A 19,528-nucleotide genomic window follows, 5' to 3' on the forward strand; every position below is an offset into this window, starting at 1 on the left:
AAGGACAGGTTATATTTCCCATCCCAAATTACCCTTGAGAAGATGGCGGTTAACCACCTGGCAGTCTTCCTGGTTAAGTTACTCCCATAGAGCAGATAAAACGTGCAAAAAGGAATTGCAGATGCTGGTTTACACCCAAGATAGACACAAAATGCTGGAGTAACTCAGCGGGTCAGGCAGCATCTCTGGAGAAAAAGAATGGGTGAGGTTTCGTAGCAAGACCTTTCTTCATACGGTTTGAAGAAGGGTCGTGACCAGAAATGTCATCCATTCCTTCTCTTCAGAGATGCTGCCTGCCCCGCTGAGCTACTCCAGCATTTTGTGTCTAATGCCCCTGTCCCACTTAGGAAACCTGAACAGAAACCTCTGGAGACTTTGCGCCCCACCCAAGGTTTCCGTGCGGTTCCCGGAGGTTGCAGGTGGTTGCCGGAGGTTGCAGGTAGTGGAAGCAGGTAGGGAGACTGACAAAAACCTCCGGGAACCGCACGGAAACCTTGGGTGGGGCGCAAAGTCTCCAGAGGTTTCCGTTCAGGTTTCCTAAGTGGGACAGGGGCATAACTCCCATAGAGCAGTTGGGGAAGTTAGACACAAAAGTTAGCAGTTCAGGGAGTTAGAGCCAGTGATGATGAAGTCAGTGTGGCACACAACTTGCTGGGGAACATGAAGGTTCCCATACAGTTGCTGCCCCTGTTCTTCTGGAGGCAGAGGTCGCTGGCATAGAAGTAGCTGCCAGTGTATTCTAGATGGGTAACTATAGTGCATTTGGTAGATGATACACACTGCAGACACTGCACCAATGGTGGATAGAATAAATGGTTAGGGTGATGGATAGGGTACCAATCATGTCGTAGAAAACAAAGAACTGCAGATGCTGGTTAATGAAGAAGGAAAAAAGGTTCTGGAGTGGCTCAGCAGGTCAGGCAACATCTCTGGTGAACATGGATAAGTGACATTTAGGGTATGAAGAAAGGTCCCGACCCAAACCGCCACCTATCCATGTTCTCCAGAGATGCTGCCTAACCTGCTGAGTTACTGTTGCACTTTGTGTCCATCTTACCACTCATGTGGGATGCTTTGTTCTGGATGGTGTCAAACTTGTTGAGTGTTCCTGGAACTACACTCATGTTGAGTATGGTGCTAACGTGTTATTATTTCATTCTCAAATTAGGATTTAAGATTGAAATACATCATAGAGAAAAAAAATCTTTAAATGGAATTGGGGCCAATCTGTATAGTATGTGTGAGATCGGGATATGGCTGCACAATAATTACTGGCATTATCTGAAAGCTGTCGGCCCGTGGGCCGCATCAGGCCCGCGAAGGGGTCCAATCCGGCCCGCGGGATGATTTGGGGGGAAATAAAGTATATTCATGACCATTTATTATGTATCTGTACGGCAGCCGCACTCTCGCCGCTCCCTCTCCCTCGCCACTCTCTCTCCCTCACCGCTCGCTCTCCCACCGCAGTCTGTGCCGCCAGCTGCGCTGGCAGGGGCGCACCCTCCACTCCGTGATTGGCCAGCGGTTGCCAAGGGGACGGTTGCCCCGGGCAACTGCTGTCAAAGAGGCAAGATGGCGGCGGGGGGCTCCCGCCCTCTGCTCCATGATTGGCCCGCAGTTGCCAGGGAGATGGTTGCCCCCCGGCAACCATTGTCAAACAGATAAGATGGCGGTGCTGAACTCCCCTTGGCCTCGGGCTGGCTGACTGACGCTCGCACGTGCACAGCTGATCCGGCCCGCATGAAAGTCTCATTTTGCCCAATACAGTCCATGACCTAAAATTAGTTTGATATGCCTGAGCTAGATAAAATGGACCTCAAACAATGCAGACATTTAAATCGCTGCGTCTTGTTTCTTTGGACCTATTTTCCTTCTCCCAAGGGGGATAAATTGATCAGCAATGAGAACTTGTTTTTGATTGGGCTGTGTTTCCTATGTCCATGCAAAGCAATAGAAGATCCTTCCTGCCCATTCAATGTGGCCAAGACTACAGCTGGGAAGAAGTCATTCCTAACACTGCAGTGAAATTAACTGTCATATTGACCTCTGCTAGTCAATGCAGGAGTGGGCAGTGTCTTCATTGTAGACAGCATCCAGAGAGAAGATTATGGAGATTGTTACTTAGAGTCTTGCACTTATGTTGAGATACAAAGAAACATACCTGAACATGTACAATGCAAGAAAAGACATGCAGCACGGTCCAACTTTGGAGTTGACCTAAAGGAAAAAGATGATGCCTAAAGTACCAATGATTTGCAGAGGAAGAAGAGCAGATGAAACTCCACTCTTTTCAGAGAAATGGGCTGAAGAACATATTTTAAATCCTGGCAATGAGGTCTAGACCATGGTTGGGGAGTGGGAGTGATGTGGAAGGAGGGAGGCACCAGTAGACGATAGTGCATTGACAAGCATCCAAATGCCAATTCCACGCCTAAAGAGAACTGGGGACAGGAGTTGCTCTTGGACCTCTGGAAAGGAGTGGAATAGGTGGACAAGACTCTCATTTCCCTACAACACTGGCAATCAAGGAAGAATTACTACCCCGAGTAAATTTTAGTCTTCAGATTCTAAGAGTTTATATAGACTTTTATTAATGCCAGGTTTGGGCCGGTGACTCTTTGCGCGCTGGTCAAAGAGGTGGATCTGCAATTATGCATTACAATCTCTCTATTCTTTTAAACCTGTACTCCCTTTATTCTCTTTATCCTGTATCTGTACACTGTGGGTGGCTCGATTGTAATCATGTGTAGTCTTTCCACTGACTGGTTAGTACACAACAAAGGTTTTTCACTGTACCTCGGTACATGTGACAATAAACTAAACTAAACTAAACTAATGCCGTGAGTCATAGATTCAAACAGCATCGATACACTGCGACCCACCAGGTCCGCACTGACCAGCAAGCACCCGTTCACATTAATTTAAGGATAAGGAGGAAGTCTTTTAAGACCGAGATGAGAAAAAAAAATTCACACAGAGAGTGGTGAATCTGTGGAATTCTCTGCCACAGAAGGTGGTTGAGGCCAGTTCATTGGCTATGTTTAAGAGGGAGTGAGATGTGGCCCTAGTGGCTAAAGGGATCAGGGGGTATGGAGAGAAGGCAGGTACAGGATGCTGAGTTGGATGATCAACCATGATCATATTGAATGGTGGTGCAGGCTCGAAGGGCCGAATGGCCTACTCCTGCATCTATTTTCTATGTTTCTATGTTAATCCCTTTTATTCTGCAATCCTATTCTATTCTCCAAATAGTCACATCAACTTCCACTTCCCCAGACTCCACCATTGCAAACTAGTGGGCAATTTACAGTGGGCAATTTACCCCTCAAATTAAATATCTTTGGGATGCAGGACCCTGAGAACCGAGAGTATTCCCCTGAAGTTGCAGAGAGAACGTACAAATCCCACACAGAAAGAACTAGGGGTCAGGATTGGATTTGGGTCACTTAGCTGTGAGGTAGTAGCTCTACTAGCTGCACTGCTGTACTGCCTAATGTGAGCGATGCATGCCCTGTAAACAGTCACTGAAGTTGTGGTATCTTTGGCTGATGAGCGATCTGCCCAGTCCTTGCAAGAAACCACTGTGCAGAATTTCACAGTGACCCAGGGATGTCCCAAGCCTGTCTCTTTGACAGAGTGGACTCTCTGGGTGGTAGACCATAAGATCAAGAGAGGCAGCAAAGGCTGGTAAAATTTACCACTCCGGTAGTAAAATTAAAACATCAGATTAGTGGAAAGTTCTTCCATTATATAAATGGTTCTCATTAATCCTGGATGTTACGTGCGTGTCACCGGCAGCAATTGTGTGGATGATGGTGCGAGGTATGTATCTCACGAGATGTATTAAAATAACATTGAAGCAAGGCAGCGTAGTGTGAAAATCACCACACGCAAGGGAGTGCTGTGACCAGGGTAAGAAGCTTGAATAAGAGCACTAAAGACACGATATCAAACAGCACAAGTAATAGAGGAAGTGAAGGGTCAAGTCCAGGGAAACATTGGCTGTGTAACAGGAAGCTATTGAATGAAGTGCTTTTCATGGTTTCCCAAACAGGAGTTATGATCAGTTCGCAGTTCAAGCCGAGATGCGGCAATTGTCCTGCTTGTACTGTTGTATGATGCAAGCCCCACAAAGGAGCAGAAAGGTGTGTGTGGACTCTGATGGGGCTGCCAACCTGCCCACAATCTGTCCCAGCTACACTGTTCCCACCTGCCAGCATTTGGTCCATATCTCTCCAAACCTGTCCTATCCATGTACCTGTCTAACTGTTTCTTAAATGGTGGGATAGTCCCTGCCTCAACTACGTCCTCTGGCACTTCCATACACTGTCCCTATGACCCTTTGTGTGAAAATGTTCAGATTTCTATTAAATCTTTTCCCCATCACCTTAAACCTCAGTCCTTTAGTCCTCGATTCACCTACTCTGGGCAAGGGACCCTGTGCATCTACCCAATCTATTCCTCTCATGATCTTCAAGAGTCAAGAGTGTTTTATTGTCATATGTCCCAGATAGAACAATGAAAATCTTACTTGCTGCACCTCTATAAGATCACCTCTATAAGATCACCCCTCTATAAGATCACCCCTCATCAGAACCCTCTTCTCCACAGTGGGCAACCTCCTCAAGCCTCGAGCCAACACTCTCCCTACCTCTACTCTGGATCTCTGCAACTCATTCTTATCCTCCTGCGCTCCAAGGAATAGAGCCTACTCAGCCTCTGCTCAGACCCTCTAGTCCTGACAACATCCTCGGAAATATTCTCTGTACCCATTAAGCTTGACAAGATCTTTATTATAACATGGTGCTCAGAAATGAGTACTGTTGATGTAATTTAACAAATGAGATGCCAGAAAAATAATGCTCAGGAACAGGAAAAAGAACAAAAAGGGATAGATCCCATTAAGGCGAAAATAAATCTAAACGTCTGACTTCAACATTATTTACACTACCCCTTTTGGCAGTAAAAATTAAAAAATAACATATTATCTTAAGGCCGAAAGGTACATGAGCTCTGAGGTACAGTGACATCTGGGTCTCCAAATGTCTGGTTCATTAAAGACTCGCATACCGATACACCAAGTAACTAAGAAAGCTAACAGGACATTTCTGTACATTGCGAGGAGAATTAAATACAAAATTAGGGAATGTAGAATCAAGGAACTGCAGATGATGGTGTACAAAAGAAGAGTGCTGATTCCTGGGCAAAGTGGGTGCTTTTAAATGACCCAGTGTTCAGTGAATGACAAAGAGGGAATCGGTCGGGCGGGTCGGAGCTGGAAGAAGATTTTTGAAAATACTCCCGAGGACTTGACACGGGGAAAACTTTGAGTTTGAAATGTTTGACAAAAAAAGGTTTATTTCCAGTGACCCATCGCAGCCTGCTCTATTCCTTGGAGCGCAGGAGGATAATAATAATAATAATAACAATAAATTTTATTTATGGGCGCCTTTCAAGAGTCTCAAGGACATCTTACAAAAATTGAGCATGTAGAGGAAAAACATGTAAGGGGAATGAAATAAATAGTAGAGACATGACTAGTGCACAAAGTAAAGACAGAATTCAATACAAAACACAGTATGAGGCAATTAATGCACAGATGAAAAGGGACGGGGACGTGGGGCTATGGATAGGCAGAGGTGAAGAGATGGGTCTTGAGGCGGGACTGGAAGATGGTGAGGGACACGGAATTGCGGATCAGTTGGGGGAGGGAGTTCCAGAGCCTGGGAGCTGCCCTGGAGAAGGCTCTGTCCCCAAAACTGCGGAGGTTGGACTTGTGGATGGAGAGGAGACCGGCTGATGTGGATCTGAGGGACCGTGAGGGTTGGTAGGGGGAGAGGAGGTCAGTGAGATATGGGGGGGCCAGATGGTGGAGGGCTTTGTAGGTGAGGACCAGGATTTTGTAGGTGATCCGGTGGGAGATGGGAAGCCAGTGAAGTTTTTTGAGGACTGGAGTGATGTGATGCCAGGATTTGGTGTGGGTGATGAGTCGGGCGGCTGCGTTCTGGACCAGTTGGAGTCGGTTAATGTAGGTGGAGCTGATGCCAAGGAGAAGTGAGTTGCAATAGTCCAGTCGGGAGGAGATGAAGGCATGGATGAGTCTTTCAGAAGCAGGCGGTGTGAGAGAAGGTCTGAGTTTGGCGATGTTGCGGAGATGAAAGAAGGAGGTTTTAATGACATGGCGGATGTGAGGCTCAAGGGAGAGGGTGGAATCAAAGATCACGTCAAGGTTGCGGGCCTGGGGAGATGGGGAGACAGTGGTGCCGTCGATGGTGAGAGTGGGGTTATTGATTTTGCTGAGTGTGGCTTTGGAGCCTATGAGGAGGAATTCTGTCTTATCGCTGTTGAGTTTGAGGAAATTATGTTGCATCCAGGTTTTTATAGCTGACAAACAGGAGTTGATATGGGAGAGGGGGGGGGGGGGGGGGTTGTGGGGGGAGTTGGTGCCAAGGTAAATCTGGGTGTCATCAGCGTAACAGTGGAAGTCCAGATTGAAGTGGCGGAGTATCTGACCAAGGGGGAGGATGTAGATGATGAAGAGGAGGGGGCCGAGTACAGAGCCTTGGGGAACGCCTTGAGTGACTGCGGCTGTAGCAGAGGTGTGGTTGTGGAGAGAGATGAAGTGGGATCTGTTGGAAAGGTAGGAACGGAGCCAGCTGAGTGCAGAGCCTTCAATGCCGAGGTCTTTGAGTCTGGTGAGCAGGATGTTATGGTTCACTGTATCGAAGGCTGCGCTCAGGTCGAGGAGGATGAGGATGTTGAGGGAACCAGTGTCAGCAGAGGTGAGGAGGTAGTTGAGGACTTTGAGGAGAGCAGTTTCTGTGCTATGGAGGGGGCGAAAGCCAGATTGGAGGGGTTCAAGTAGGTTATACGCAAGGAGGTGGGAATGAAGTTGCGACGCAACGATACGCTCCAGGGTTTTTGAAAGAAAGGGGAGGTTTGAGATTGTGCGGTAGTTAATGAGAGAGGAGGGATCAAGACCAGGTTTCTTTAAGATTGGTGTAACGGCAGCAGTTTTGAAAGCGGAGGGGACAATTCCTTGGGACAATGAGGAGTTGAAGAAATTAGTGAGGTAGGGGCAGAGAACGGGGAGGCAGGACTTCAACAGGGGAGTGGGGAGAGGGTCGAGGGAGCAGGTAGTGGGTTTGGAAGAGCTGATGAGTTTGGAGATTTCAATAGGGGTGACCAGGTCAAACTGGGAGAGGAAGCAGTGTGGAGGAGGGGTAAGGAGGTCAGTGGAGATGTTGAAAGGAGGGGCCTTGGTAGGTGGTGGAGTAGATGCTGGGGAGTCAGGTACAGGGGATAAAGATTGATAGATGGTGCTGATTTTATCAGCGAAAAAGTGGAGGAATGAGTTGCAGAGATCCGGAGTAGAGGTAGGGAGAGTGTTGGCTCGAGGCTTGAGGAGGTTGCCCACTGTGGAGAAGAGGGTTCTGATGAGGGGTGATCTTATAGAGGGGTGATCTTATAGAGGTGATCTTATAGAGGTGCAGCAAGTAAGATTTTCATTGTTCTATCTGGGACATATGACAATAAAACACTCTTGACTCTTGAAGATCATGAGAGGAATAGATTGGGTAGATGCACAGGGTCCCTTGCCCAGAGTAGGTGAATCGAGGACTAAAGGACTGAGGTTTAAGGTGATGGGGAAAAGATTTAATAGAAATCTGAACATTTTCACACAAAGGGTCATAGGGACAGTATATGGAACTGCCAGAGGACGTAGTTGAGGCAGGGACTATCCCACCATTTAAGAAACAGTTAGACAGGTACATGGATAGGACAGGTTTGGAGAGATATGGACCAAATGCTGGCAGGTGGGAACAGTGTAGCTGGGACAGATTGTGGGCAGGTTGGGCCGAAGGGCCTATTTCCACACTGTATCACTCTATGACCAACTTCTATCTGTGACTCTTTGAGTACTGCAATGATCAAAATGTGTCTCTAGCAAGACAATATGGTGAAGTTATGAAGGGGTGCTTTTAGTTTTAGTTTCTCGTTTTAGAGGTACATTGTGGAAACAGGCCCAACAGCCCAACATGTTGGCCAATGTGGGCAAGTTGGGCCAAAGGGCCTGCTTCTATTCTGTCAGACTTGATGACCCCATGACTCTATGACTCTAATCAGATCGCTCTGAAATGGCACCAGCACACACATCAAGAACCAGCTGTAAATAACAATAACAACATACAGCAGCTTTATTTGAGAGGACAGGCACATTGCTCCTGCATTCATAGGTAGAGTGCCAACTCGCAATGAAACAAGACTCGTGCAAACGCACACAAACCAGGATCCCAGTCAGCACCCTCATCCTCAGGTACACCGGAACAAAATGCTACAAATAGCGAACTGATTTAATGTTCATCAGATGAGGACTAAATAAAATGCAGAAGGCATGTGACAAAAGAGAGAGGAGGTACGCAATGTCTTCATCACAGTGAGCCATCCTTGCATCAACATCTCTCGAGGGATCCATTTCTATACAAGCTATCATTCTACACGGTAATCCAAACTCGCATCTGTGACCTCAGAAAACTTCCACCAAAGAAGCGCTACTCTCAAAGTCAAAGTCATCTTCGCAGTCAGAAATCTAGCCTTGGGATTCTTCCAGGCTGTCTCAGTTGATATACGTCACAAATCACACTGTGGTGCTTATTCCAAGTCGAAAAATGCTCATATGCTGTGATGGCAAAACCTAAATAAGTGGTTGATGCAATCCTAACATTCAGGGTTGACAGGAATATTTGGTTCCCCAAACTGCAGGCATTCAGAAAGAGCATTCATATCTTTACAGACAGCTCCCCTGGCAGCTTCTTTCCAGAAGCTTCCGTGCGCAAAGAGGTTCCCCCCCCCTGCATATTCTGTTAGTAAGTAGCCTGTGTTGGTTTCTAGAAACATCAGCCACCCGTCTATCCATTATTTACTCCTCGTCAACTCTCCTCAGTAACAGAGGGAGCGCTGCTTGCAGTTCGGGGTGACCCTTTAAGAACTGCTTCCTGAGGTCAGAGCTTTGAGGCCATGGGGATGTGACACAAAGGCCTTGAGTGCCACTAATAGCTCTATTTTAAAACAAAACCACACAAATTTTGTGATATTTTTATAGCTTTGCAGAAGAGCATTATGGAGGTTGCTAATACCGATTTAATTTTTTTTTTAAACTGGAGCAGACAGTTTTCTACTCCACACAGATCAGCTGTTCTCACTACATGGATTGGGAATGACAAGGGTTACTTTGATTTGACTAGGAGGTTAAAGGACTTGAAGACAATTGGTATATAAACCGGGACCATTCCTTTTTGCAAACTGCCCCGTGGAAGGATAGACGAGGGCAGAACATAATGCGGTCAGAATTAAAGGACGTTCTATTAGGAAGCAGATGAGGAGAAAATTATTTAGTCAGAGGGTGGTGATTCTGTGGAATTCTTTGTCTCAGAAGGCTGTGGAGGCCAAGTCAGTGGATATTTTTGAAGGCAGAGATTCTTGATTTGTACAGGTGTCAGAGGTTATGGGGAGAAGGCAGGAGAATGGGGTTAGGAGGGAGAGATAGATCAGCCATGATTGAATGGCGGAGTAAACTTGATGGGCCGAATGGCCTAATTCTACTCCTATTCCTTATGACATTATAACATATGTGCATAAGAAAAGAATTAGTAGTAGCAATAAGTCACCGGTCTTTCAAGTCTGCTTCACCATTCAAAATTCAAGAGTGTTTAATTGTCATATGTACTGCCAACGGAACAATTACTTTCTTACCTGCTGCAGGTTGAAATGCCTTCTTCTTAATCATGTCTAATCTACTTTCTCAACATCATTATCCTGCACTATCCCCAAGTCTCCATTACTATTCCTAAATCTACCAAGCTCTTTTTGTATGAATTCAGTGACTAAGCCTCCACTGACCTCCTGATGAGAGAATTCCAAGACTTAACACCCTCTAAGTGAAGAAATATCTTCCCATTTCACTCTTCGGTGGTCTACCTCCACCTCTAAGCCAATATCTCCTAGTTCTAACCTCCTCAACCAGGGAAAACCCCTCCCAGTTTCCAGCCTGTCAAGCTGTGAAAACATTTTAAAGGTTTCATTGACATCTACTCACATTCTATTAAACTCCATGGAATCCAAGCATCTCTCCTCACATGGCAAACTAGCCCTGCCTGGAATCAGACTGGTGGATCCTTAGAGCACTTTCACTTTGGCAAGTATAATGGGACCCAGTCATGGTATGGTTTGCTGATGGCAATGATATCAGAGGGTGGCATGTTCCCATGAGGCACCTTCCATCACTTCATTGTATCTCTATGTGGGAATACGAGAAAGGAAAACAATGGTCATTTTGAAAACATCTCAAGCTAAATTTCGATCAGCAATATGTAGTGGATCTGATCCATAGGCCACAGGAAGTAGATCGATAAACTTAGTCAGACTGAGAGCCAGGGAGAGGGGAACTAGAGGTTTCCCCCTCCCTGCCTCTCAGTCTGATGAAGGGTCTCAACCTGAAACATCACCTATTCCTCATCTCCAGAGATGCTGCTTGACCCACTGAGTTACTCCAGCATTCTGTGTCCATCTGCAGTGTAAACCAGCATCTGCAGTTCCTTCTTAGACATAGATAGACTTAGTTACATATTAGCTGGAGTTGAAATCAAAGTGAGGCAAATCTGTATAGGTTTAATGGGATACAAATGTATCCACTTCTGTGTGTAAGAAGGAGGCAATGGAACAGTGGCTGTGTGTGGTATTACAATAATAACAATTGGTGTCACAAACTTGCGTGGAAGCAGTTTACAATCCACAGCCTCATCAATATCCTGCCTTTATTGCAGCCGCCAATATTTTGCACAGAATTCTTCGGGTGGATCACTTTGTTTATCAGCATTTACTTATATACTGCTGGCTTTGTAAATTAGATTTAATAATCCCTGCCGGATAGTATATGGTGTTTTTGGTTTGTAAAAATGAAAGGGGGCAGAATGCTGCTTCATTTGTGAGTGCATTTGCAGCCAAGGCCTGGCCATAAATCCAGAATCATTGCCGAACATACACAGTGGATGCAGCAGGTCAGCGGAGGGCTCTGGTGGGAAAAAGGTCGGGTCCCTATCCCTCTCACACACACACACTGTGCAGCTCCATCCGTGCGCCCCCCTGTGGCGGTTGTTCTCATTCGCACACAAACTCAACTGTGCTGAGGTAGATTTTTCTGTGGAATGGTGTAAAATGGATGGTAACAAACCAACATCCCATTGACTGCAGGATTTCTATTCCCTTCACAAAGAGCACGTGGCTGCCATTTCTGCAATTTGTGGCCTGTCAGAAGGAGGTAGGGACCCTGCTAACTCATGGGCCACCTCACCACGGGCTTCTCTGGGGCATCATGGATGAACTCCACACGCAGACTGTCATGTTCTTAATTAAATACAAGTGAGGTTCAAAAGACCAGAAAAACTGCACATCTTCTCTTTCAGGCAGAGTAGATTAGGGAGAGTTGTTACTGAGGTGTTCAAAGTTATCAGGGGTTTGAAGAATGCATTGGGAAACAAAACGTTACCACAGATAGGCGGGCCAGTAACCTGCGATCACAAATGTTGAATACATCAAAGAGGAGATATGGAGGATTCTTTTTTTTAAGCAGCATCATTATTGATCCAGAATGAAGTGCCTGATAGAGTAGTGAAAGTTAATGCATAAATAAAGGGGTGGTAAGGTGGCGCAGCGGCAGAGACCCAGGTTCGATCCTGACTGCGGGTGCTGTTTGTACAGAGTTTGTATGTTCTCCCTGAGACTGCGGGGGTTTTCTCCGGGTGCTCTGATTTCCTCCCACCACCCCAAAGATGTGCAGGTCTGTAGGCTGATTCGCTTCTGTAAATTGTAAATTGTCCCTAGTGTGTAGGATAGTGCTGGTGTATGGGGAGATCGCTGGTCAGCGTGGACTCGGTGGTCCGAAGGGCCTGTTTCCGCACTGTATCTTGAAAACCTAAAGTCTAAAGACTCTAAACAAATGGTTAAGGAGCATTGAAGTGGTTCTAATTATCTACCCACAGACCCACCCCTGATACTTTCAGTATTTCCTGCAATTTTTCAATGCACTCTACATTAATACCTCTGTTTTTGTTGCAGTTCTCTAAGGACGTATTGGCCAATTCGTACTCCGCATACATCGATAACTTCCTCAATGCCAAGGAAGCTGTGAGATTGGCCAAGGATGCAAAGCCTGCATTCATTAAGTTTTTGGAGGTAGGTGATTGAGCACGAAGGATGTCAGTGAACTGGTGGTTTTAAGTGACAGCTTGGAAACTGTTGGAATGGTTCCGCGACAGGGTCTGGAAGGGGATAGACACACGGAAAGCTGGAGTAACTCAGCCGGTCAGACGGCAGCATCTCTGGAGAATAGGAAATAGGTGACGTTTCGGGTCGAGACCCTTCTTCTGGTCTGGAAGGGGATTGGTCAAGATTAGGAATGGGGTTGGAAACGGATTGGTTAGCATGGGTTGGAGATGAAAGGGGATTGGTTAGGCTCAGTGTCAGAGCCTGAATGTGATTGGTCTGACGTCATCAAAAGGCCTTGGATTGATATCAGCCTGGAACACTAACCAGCGGATTGGTTCAGCTGCTGGGATGGAATTGGATTGGCTCAACACTTAGGAAGTTATTAAAATATCCCATCTTATTCTTACGGGTAGAAAGTATGGCTGTTATAAGTCAAGTTCTGATGTTGGAACTGTCACCTTCTCTCTCTTCCTTTAAGGGAATTTAGTTTTAGTTGAGATAGAGATACAGCGCCGATACAGGCCCTTCGTTCCACCGGGTCCGTGCCGACCAGCGGCCACCGCGCATTAACACTATCCTACACCCACTTGGAACAATTTTACATTTATACCAAGCCAATTAACCTACAAACCTGTACGTCTTTGGAGTGTGGGAGGAAACCGAAGATCTCAGAGAAAACCCACGCAGGTCACGGGGAGAACATACAAACTCCATAAAGACAGCACCCGCAGTCGGGATCAAACACGGGTCTCCGGCGCTGCATTCGCTGTAAGGCAGCAACACTACTGTTGCGCCACTGTGACCGCCCTTAATGGAGATGTGTGGGGCAAGTATTTCACACCCTAGAGAGTGGTAGGGGCTTGGAATGCACTGCCAGAGGTGGTGGTGGAGGCAGATATGATAGTGGCATTTAAAAGGCTTTTGGATAGGCACAAGGAATGGAGGGATATGGATCATGTGAAGGCAGATGAGATTCGTTTAATTTGGCATCACGTTTGGTACATACATTGTGGGCCGAAGGGCCTGTTTCTGTGCTGGACAGTTCTATGTATTCATGTTCTTTCTAACATTGCAGCTAAGCATGAGGGAAAACAAGGAAAAGCAAGCGCTGTCTGATTTGATGATCAAGCCAGTGCAGAGAATTCCCCGCTACGAACTTCTGATAAAGGTAAGGAGATGTGAAAATGATTCAAAACCGATGTGTTGGCGTACAAGAGGCAGCCAACTTATTAATAAAAGTTCTGAAGGCTAAAAGCTCCTGAGCAAATTCCAAACCCAATGTAGATTGTACTGTGTGATGTCTTTGAGTCCAATTGCTTCAAGGATTTAAAATGGAAAATGGGAACATCTTGATCACCTGGTGATCAATTGGTCGAATTTGAACATTATCCTTCATGACAAATGTTTAATAAGTGAAGGTTAAAGAAGGCTGAGCCCCTCCAGCTGTGCTATTGCAAACTGCAGGACAGAACTTGGCTTGTTTCTGGATGTTACTTAACTACTATGTCATATATGTCACACAGAGATTGATAGATGCTTGATTAGTACGGGTGTCAGAGGTTATGGTGAGAAGGCAGGAGAATGGGTTTGAGAGGGAAAGATAGATCAGCCATGTTTGAATGGCGGAGCAGACTTGATGGGCCAAATGGCATAACAGCCCTGTCCCACGGTACGAGTTCATTCCAAGAGCTCTCCTGAGTTTAAAAAAAATCAAACTCGTGGTAAGCACGGAGAATGAACGTAGCGGGTACGTCGGAGCTCATGGACGTCTCTTAACGCTAACGGCAGGTACTCGGGAAGACTCGCTAACGGCAGGTAAGCATGGGACGACTCGTGAAGATTTTTCAACATGGCTGATGATTAGAGTTTATTTTCACTCCACTCTCACTTCCGGAATTATTGTGATGGAAACATTTACACAGCAGTAAATATTTTATCCCAACTTCACTGACGTTTTCTCCGCTATTTATTATCCCCCAGGGGCTGCAAGTGATATTGTGTTTTTTCAGTTGTAGTATTTTGAATGAAATATTTCATGTGTTTGGAAAAAATATTTTATAAGATTTACTCTGGTGTATTATGTCTTTAAATGAGCCAACTTTGAGTAACTCCTCACTGGAACTTGATAACGTAGCATTCTTTTGCATAATAGAGAAACTGCATGAAAGATTCTGGGCTGCGTTTTCTGCTGGCCTGCCTGAGATTCTCCATGGCTAGCTTCTGTTGATGAATAAGGGTGAGGTGATGAAAGAAGGTTTCATGACAGAAAACCCTGTACCCTAACTGTGGTAAATCCACTTGGCATAACATGTCAAGCCATAGTGTCACAGAGGGAGGCCATGTGATAACCCTTCAGCCCACTGAGTCCATGTCAGAGCTGCCAACTCTCACGCATTGCCAGTGAGACTCACGCAGTTCGCCAAATTCTCACGCTCTCACGCTGATCACAAATTTCTCACGCTCTGTCGTGAGAAATTCTGTGATCAACGAGAATTTCAAAACTCATATCAACTGCATGGGCCGTGGTTGTTGGAGAGCCGGGGCGGAGGGATGAATAGAAGCAGAAGCAACGGCGGGGGCAGATGCGGACGGGGAGCCGGGGCTGGAGAGTGTTTGCCGGGCTGGCGAGTTGCTCGCTGCAGCTCCGGCCATGGAGAAGCCTCAGTGCAAGAGTCAGATGCTGATTTAAATCGAAGGTAGACACAAAATGCTGGTGTATCTCAGCGGGACAGGCAGCATCTCTGGAGAGAAGGAATGGGTGGCGTCTCGGGCCGAGACCCTTCTTCAGAACGGTCTAGACCCGAAACAGCACCCATTCCTTCTCTCCAGAGATGCTGCCTGGCCCGCTGAGAGACTCCAGCATTTGGTGTCTACCTATCTCTCTGATCTACATTCCTAATTATTCAAGCAGCTAGGTGTAAATTTGTTCGATAATTCTTCTGCATGGGGATTTTGGGCACTTTACGATGTTAAATGCAGATGGTCATTTTTTTCTCATTTGCTGTTGGAATGAATGGTGTATTGTGAAATGTATTAGTTAAACTTCTAAAGTTTTGCAGTATTATTCGGAAGAAAAAGTTTGCTGAGGTTTGTATGTTGAAGCCACACCACTTAAGAAATTAATTGGACCAATGTCCTCAAATCATAGTTACGTTTATTTACTTCAGAAGAGTCCTCCTGTACAAATTCTCTGAGCACACGGGGAAAGGTCTACTTTAAACATTCCGTTGAATATAGCAGGCCTGATCACTTATGTAAGTGGTAAACAATCCCAATCTATCAAGGATGTACTAAACTGGCAGTCCCTAAGTACATGGTATCAAACTACAGAGAAATAAGGAGGACACTATTCTTCTCCCTTAGAGTCTGAACTGGATTTGTGTCTGTTGCACCCACCTTTGTGTTTTCCAAAATTCCAAAATGCTCTTTAGGATGAACAATGGGAATAACATAGAACAAAACAGTGCAGGAATAGGCCCTTTGGCTCACAATGTCTGTGCCGAACATGATGCCAAGTTAAACTAATTTCCTCTACCTGTACATGATCCATATCCCTCCATTCCCTGCATATCCATGTGTCTATCTAAAAGCCTCTCAAATACCACTGTTATATCTGCTCCACCGCTATCCCTGGGAGCGTATTCCAGGCACCCATCACTCTCTGTGTGAAGGAAAGAAATCCAGACTCCGCAAACCTCCTTTAAACTTTGTCCCTTTCACTTTAAAACTGTGCCCTTTAATCCTTGACATTTCCACCCTGGTAAAAATGTTATGACTCTCTAGCCTAACTATTGTCTCTCAAAATGTTAGATACTTCTATCAACTTGTATGCAGGGAAGACCCTTCCCCGGGTTGAGGAGTCAAGAACCAGGGGAATCACAGTCTTTGAAGAAGGAATATAACCATATTACCATATAACAATTACAGCACGGAAACAGGCCATCTCGACCCTTCTAGTCCGTGCCGAACACGTATTCTCCCCTAGTCCCATATACCTGCGCTCAGACCATAACCCTCCATTCCTTTCCCGTCCATATAACTATCCAATTTATTTTTAAATGATAAAAACAAACCTGCCTCCACCACCTTCACTGGAAGCTCATTCCACACAGTGCCTTTTAAACTGAAGAAAGGAGAAATTGCTTTGCACAAAGGGTGGTGAACCTTTGAACTTCCGCACCTCAGGGCACTGGAGGTTTGGTCATTTTGTTCATTCGAAATAGAGATCAATAGATTCCTGGAGAGGAAGGAATCGAGGAATTGGACAGAGCCAGACAGGGAGCTGAAGTGGAAGGTCAGTGTTTCCTTAATGATTGACCGAGCAGATCTAAAGGACCAGATGACGTACACTCACCCTAATTGTTAGTTACTCAACTAATTACAAACTCTGCACCATCACCCAATTCAACCCAAGCTCATAGGCAAGTAAAATAATAAAAATACATCGCACTATTGGCAAATCAAGGACGAGTCTTACCTCAGCGACGCTCTCTTCTCCCTCTCCCATTGGGCAAGAGGTATAGAAGTGTGAAAACATATTCTTCCAGATTCAGGGACAGTTCCCATAACATTATAATCTCAGATCACGCACCTGTAACATTCATGATTAAATTAAATGGAATGTCCGAGAAACAAGCATATTGGAGATTTAACCCACAAATTTTGAACGAAAGATCATGCCAGGAATATATTATTAAACAGATTCAAATATTTTTTGAGGTAAATGACAACCCTGACACACCTACTTCTCTTATGTGGGAAACGTTCAAAGCATATGTTCGAGGTACATTAATTTCTGCTCAAGCATTTTATAATAAAGAGAACAGGATTAAGCAACAAACATTGGAAAGTGAAATCAAGCAACTAGATATAGAAAATGCGAGAATGCCATCTACGTTAAAACATAATAAAATTGCTGTATTGAAATATAAATTAAATAAAATGTATTCAGAACAAGTAATAAAACTTTATCAAAAAACCAAACAATTACATTTTGAATTTGGAGACAAACCACAAAAACTATTAGCACGCCAGTTACGAAAAATGGAAGGGGAAAAAACAATTCATAAAATTAGAACAGAGACAGGAGAATTATTAAAAATGCCCAAGGACATAAATGATAGATTTCTCCAATACTATCATAACCTTTATTCAACTAAAACCGTAGCACAATCAGAAGGAATAGCAGATTTTTTAATAAAATGTAATTTAAAAGGTTTAGATTCAAACGATAGAGAATTATTAGAAAGGGAGATTACGATAAAGGATATTGAGGAGTCTATTGGCTCTTTAAAAAATGGTAAAGCAGTAGGACCAGATGGTTTAGGCTCCGAATTTTACAAAAAATTTTATGATTTGCTTTGCCCACGTTTACAAAGACTGTATGAGTATATCTATACTCAACAGAAACTTCCAGACACTTTAAATGAATCTATAATAACACTTATTCCTAAAGCTGATAAAGATCCGGAAGACCTGGGATCATACAGAGCAATTGCACTTTTAAATACAGATCAGAAAATATTAACTAAAATACTAGCGCATAGATTAAGTACAGTGATGAATAAATTAATACACCCTGACCAAACAGGCTTTATTCAGAAACGGTACTCATATTATAATCTAAGAACATTATTCAATATTATATATTCCAAGAGAATTATTAATGAAGATCTAGCAATAATCTCACTTGACGCTAAAAAAGCATTTGATCAGGTCGAATGGTCTTATTTATTTTCGGTGATGGAAAATATGCAGCTAGGGGAGAAATTCTGTACATGGATAAAACTGTTATATACAAATCCCACGGCTAGAATATTTACAAACCAAAGGTTGTCATCTAAATTTAGCCTATCTAGAGGTTGTAGACAAGGATGCCCGTTATCTCCATTATTATTTGCGCTTGCTATTGAGCCACTGGCAGAAAGAGTTAGGGGGCATCCGGAAATACATGGGTATAACACAAAGGACACAGTGAATAAAATTTCTCTATACGCAGATGATGTATTAATTTACATTACAAAACGAGAAATTAGTATCCCAAACTTATTAAAGCTAATAACCCAATTTGGTTCACTTTCAGGATACAGAATAAATTGGAATAAAAGTGAAATTATGCCAATAAGGGAACATAACAAACAGATAATACAACAATTTCCATTTAAAATAGTAAATGAAAAATTTAAATATCTAGGTATTTATGTAACTAAGATATATACATCATTATTTAAAGCAAATTTCCCCCCATTACTGAACAAACTACATAAGAATATTCAATACTGGAAAACACTTCCTATCTCAATGGTTGGCAAAACTAATGCCATAAAAATGATTTTTTTACCGCAAATATTATACCTTTTTCAGACAATTCCGATATATCTGGCAAAAAACTTTTTTTTTAAATTGGACTCTATTGTTAATGATTTTATCTGGGATTATAAGAATCATAGGATAAACAAAAGACACTTGTGTAAATCAAAAATAAATGGAGGCTTGGTTTTACCTAATTTTTTGTTTTATTTCTGGGCAGTTAATATTAAAAATATGAATTTCTGGTTGGAAGAAATAGATCATCAACCAGATTGGTTAAAAATGGAAAAGGAAGATTGTTTACCTTTTGATATCGGTTCAATATTATTTGCTACGTCTAAATTAAACAAAAAAATTTATAAGGAAAACCCTATAATATTTAGTGCTATACGAATTTGGAAACAATTAAAAAAGACATTAAAATTAGATAATTTATCACTTTTTCTTCCAATTGTGAATAATCCTTTGTTTAAGCCTTCATGGTTGGATGGGGGTTTTACACAATGGAAGAATTATGGAATTAAAAATATGGGACAACTTTACAAGGAAGGCACTTTTCTGACATTTCAGGAATTGCAACAGACTTATGGACTTCGAGGAAATGATTATTTCAGATATCTTCAATTTAGAGATTATGTAAAATCGAACTCTCAAAATTTTCGAATTAGAAACTCAGAAATTCTTGATGAATGTTGGAACAAACATCCTAATACAGAAAAATTAATATCTTATATATATAATATCTTATTAGACAGTGACATTCCTTCGACGGACTTACACAGACAAACATGGGAAAAAGAATTAAATCAAGTAATAACGAAAGATACTTGGGAAGAAAGTTTGCAACACATACATCAGTGTTCACTAAACGCCAGACATTCTCTAATACAATTTAAAGTAATACATAGGTTACATTATTCAAAAACAAAACTACATAAAATTTTTCAACATATCT

At 43.6% G+C, this 19,528-nt stretch overlaps 1 protein-coding gene across 1 annotated transcript in view; it reads left to right on the plus strand.

Annotated features, from left to right (window-relative positions):
* Nucleotides 1-19,528, plus strand: part of arhgef17 (Rho guanine nucleotide exchange factor 17) — a 409,506-nt gene that overhangs the window by 290,164 nt on the left and 99,814 nt on the right. Inside the window, exons 4-5 of the mRNA XM_033023172.1 lie at nt 12,115-12,231; nt 13,340-13,432. Of these exons, the coding sequence (XP_032879063.1) occupies nt 12,115-12,231; nt 13,340-13,432 (210 nt within the window). The remainder of the gene's footprint in view (nt 1-12,114; nt 12,232-13,339; nt 13,433-19,528) is intronic.

Source organism: Amblyraja radiata, chromosome 6 (genome assembly GCF_010909765.2).
Source record: "Amblyraja radiata isolate CabotCenter1 chromosome 6, sAmbRad1.1.pri, whole genome shotgun sequence".
In the NCBI taxonomy this organism is placed as follows: Eukaryota; Metazoa; Chordata; class Chondrichthyes; order Rajiformes; family Rajidae; genus Amblyraja; species Amblyraja radiata.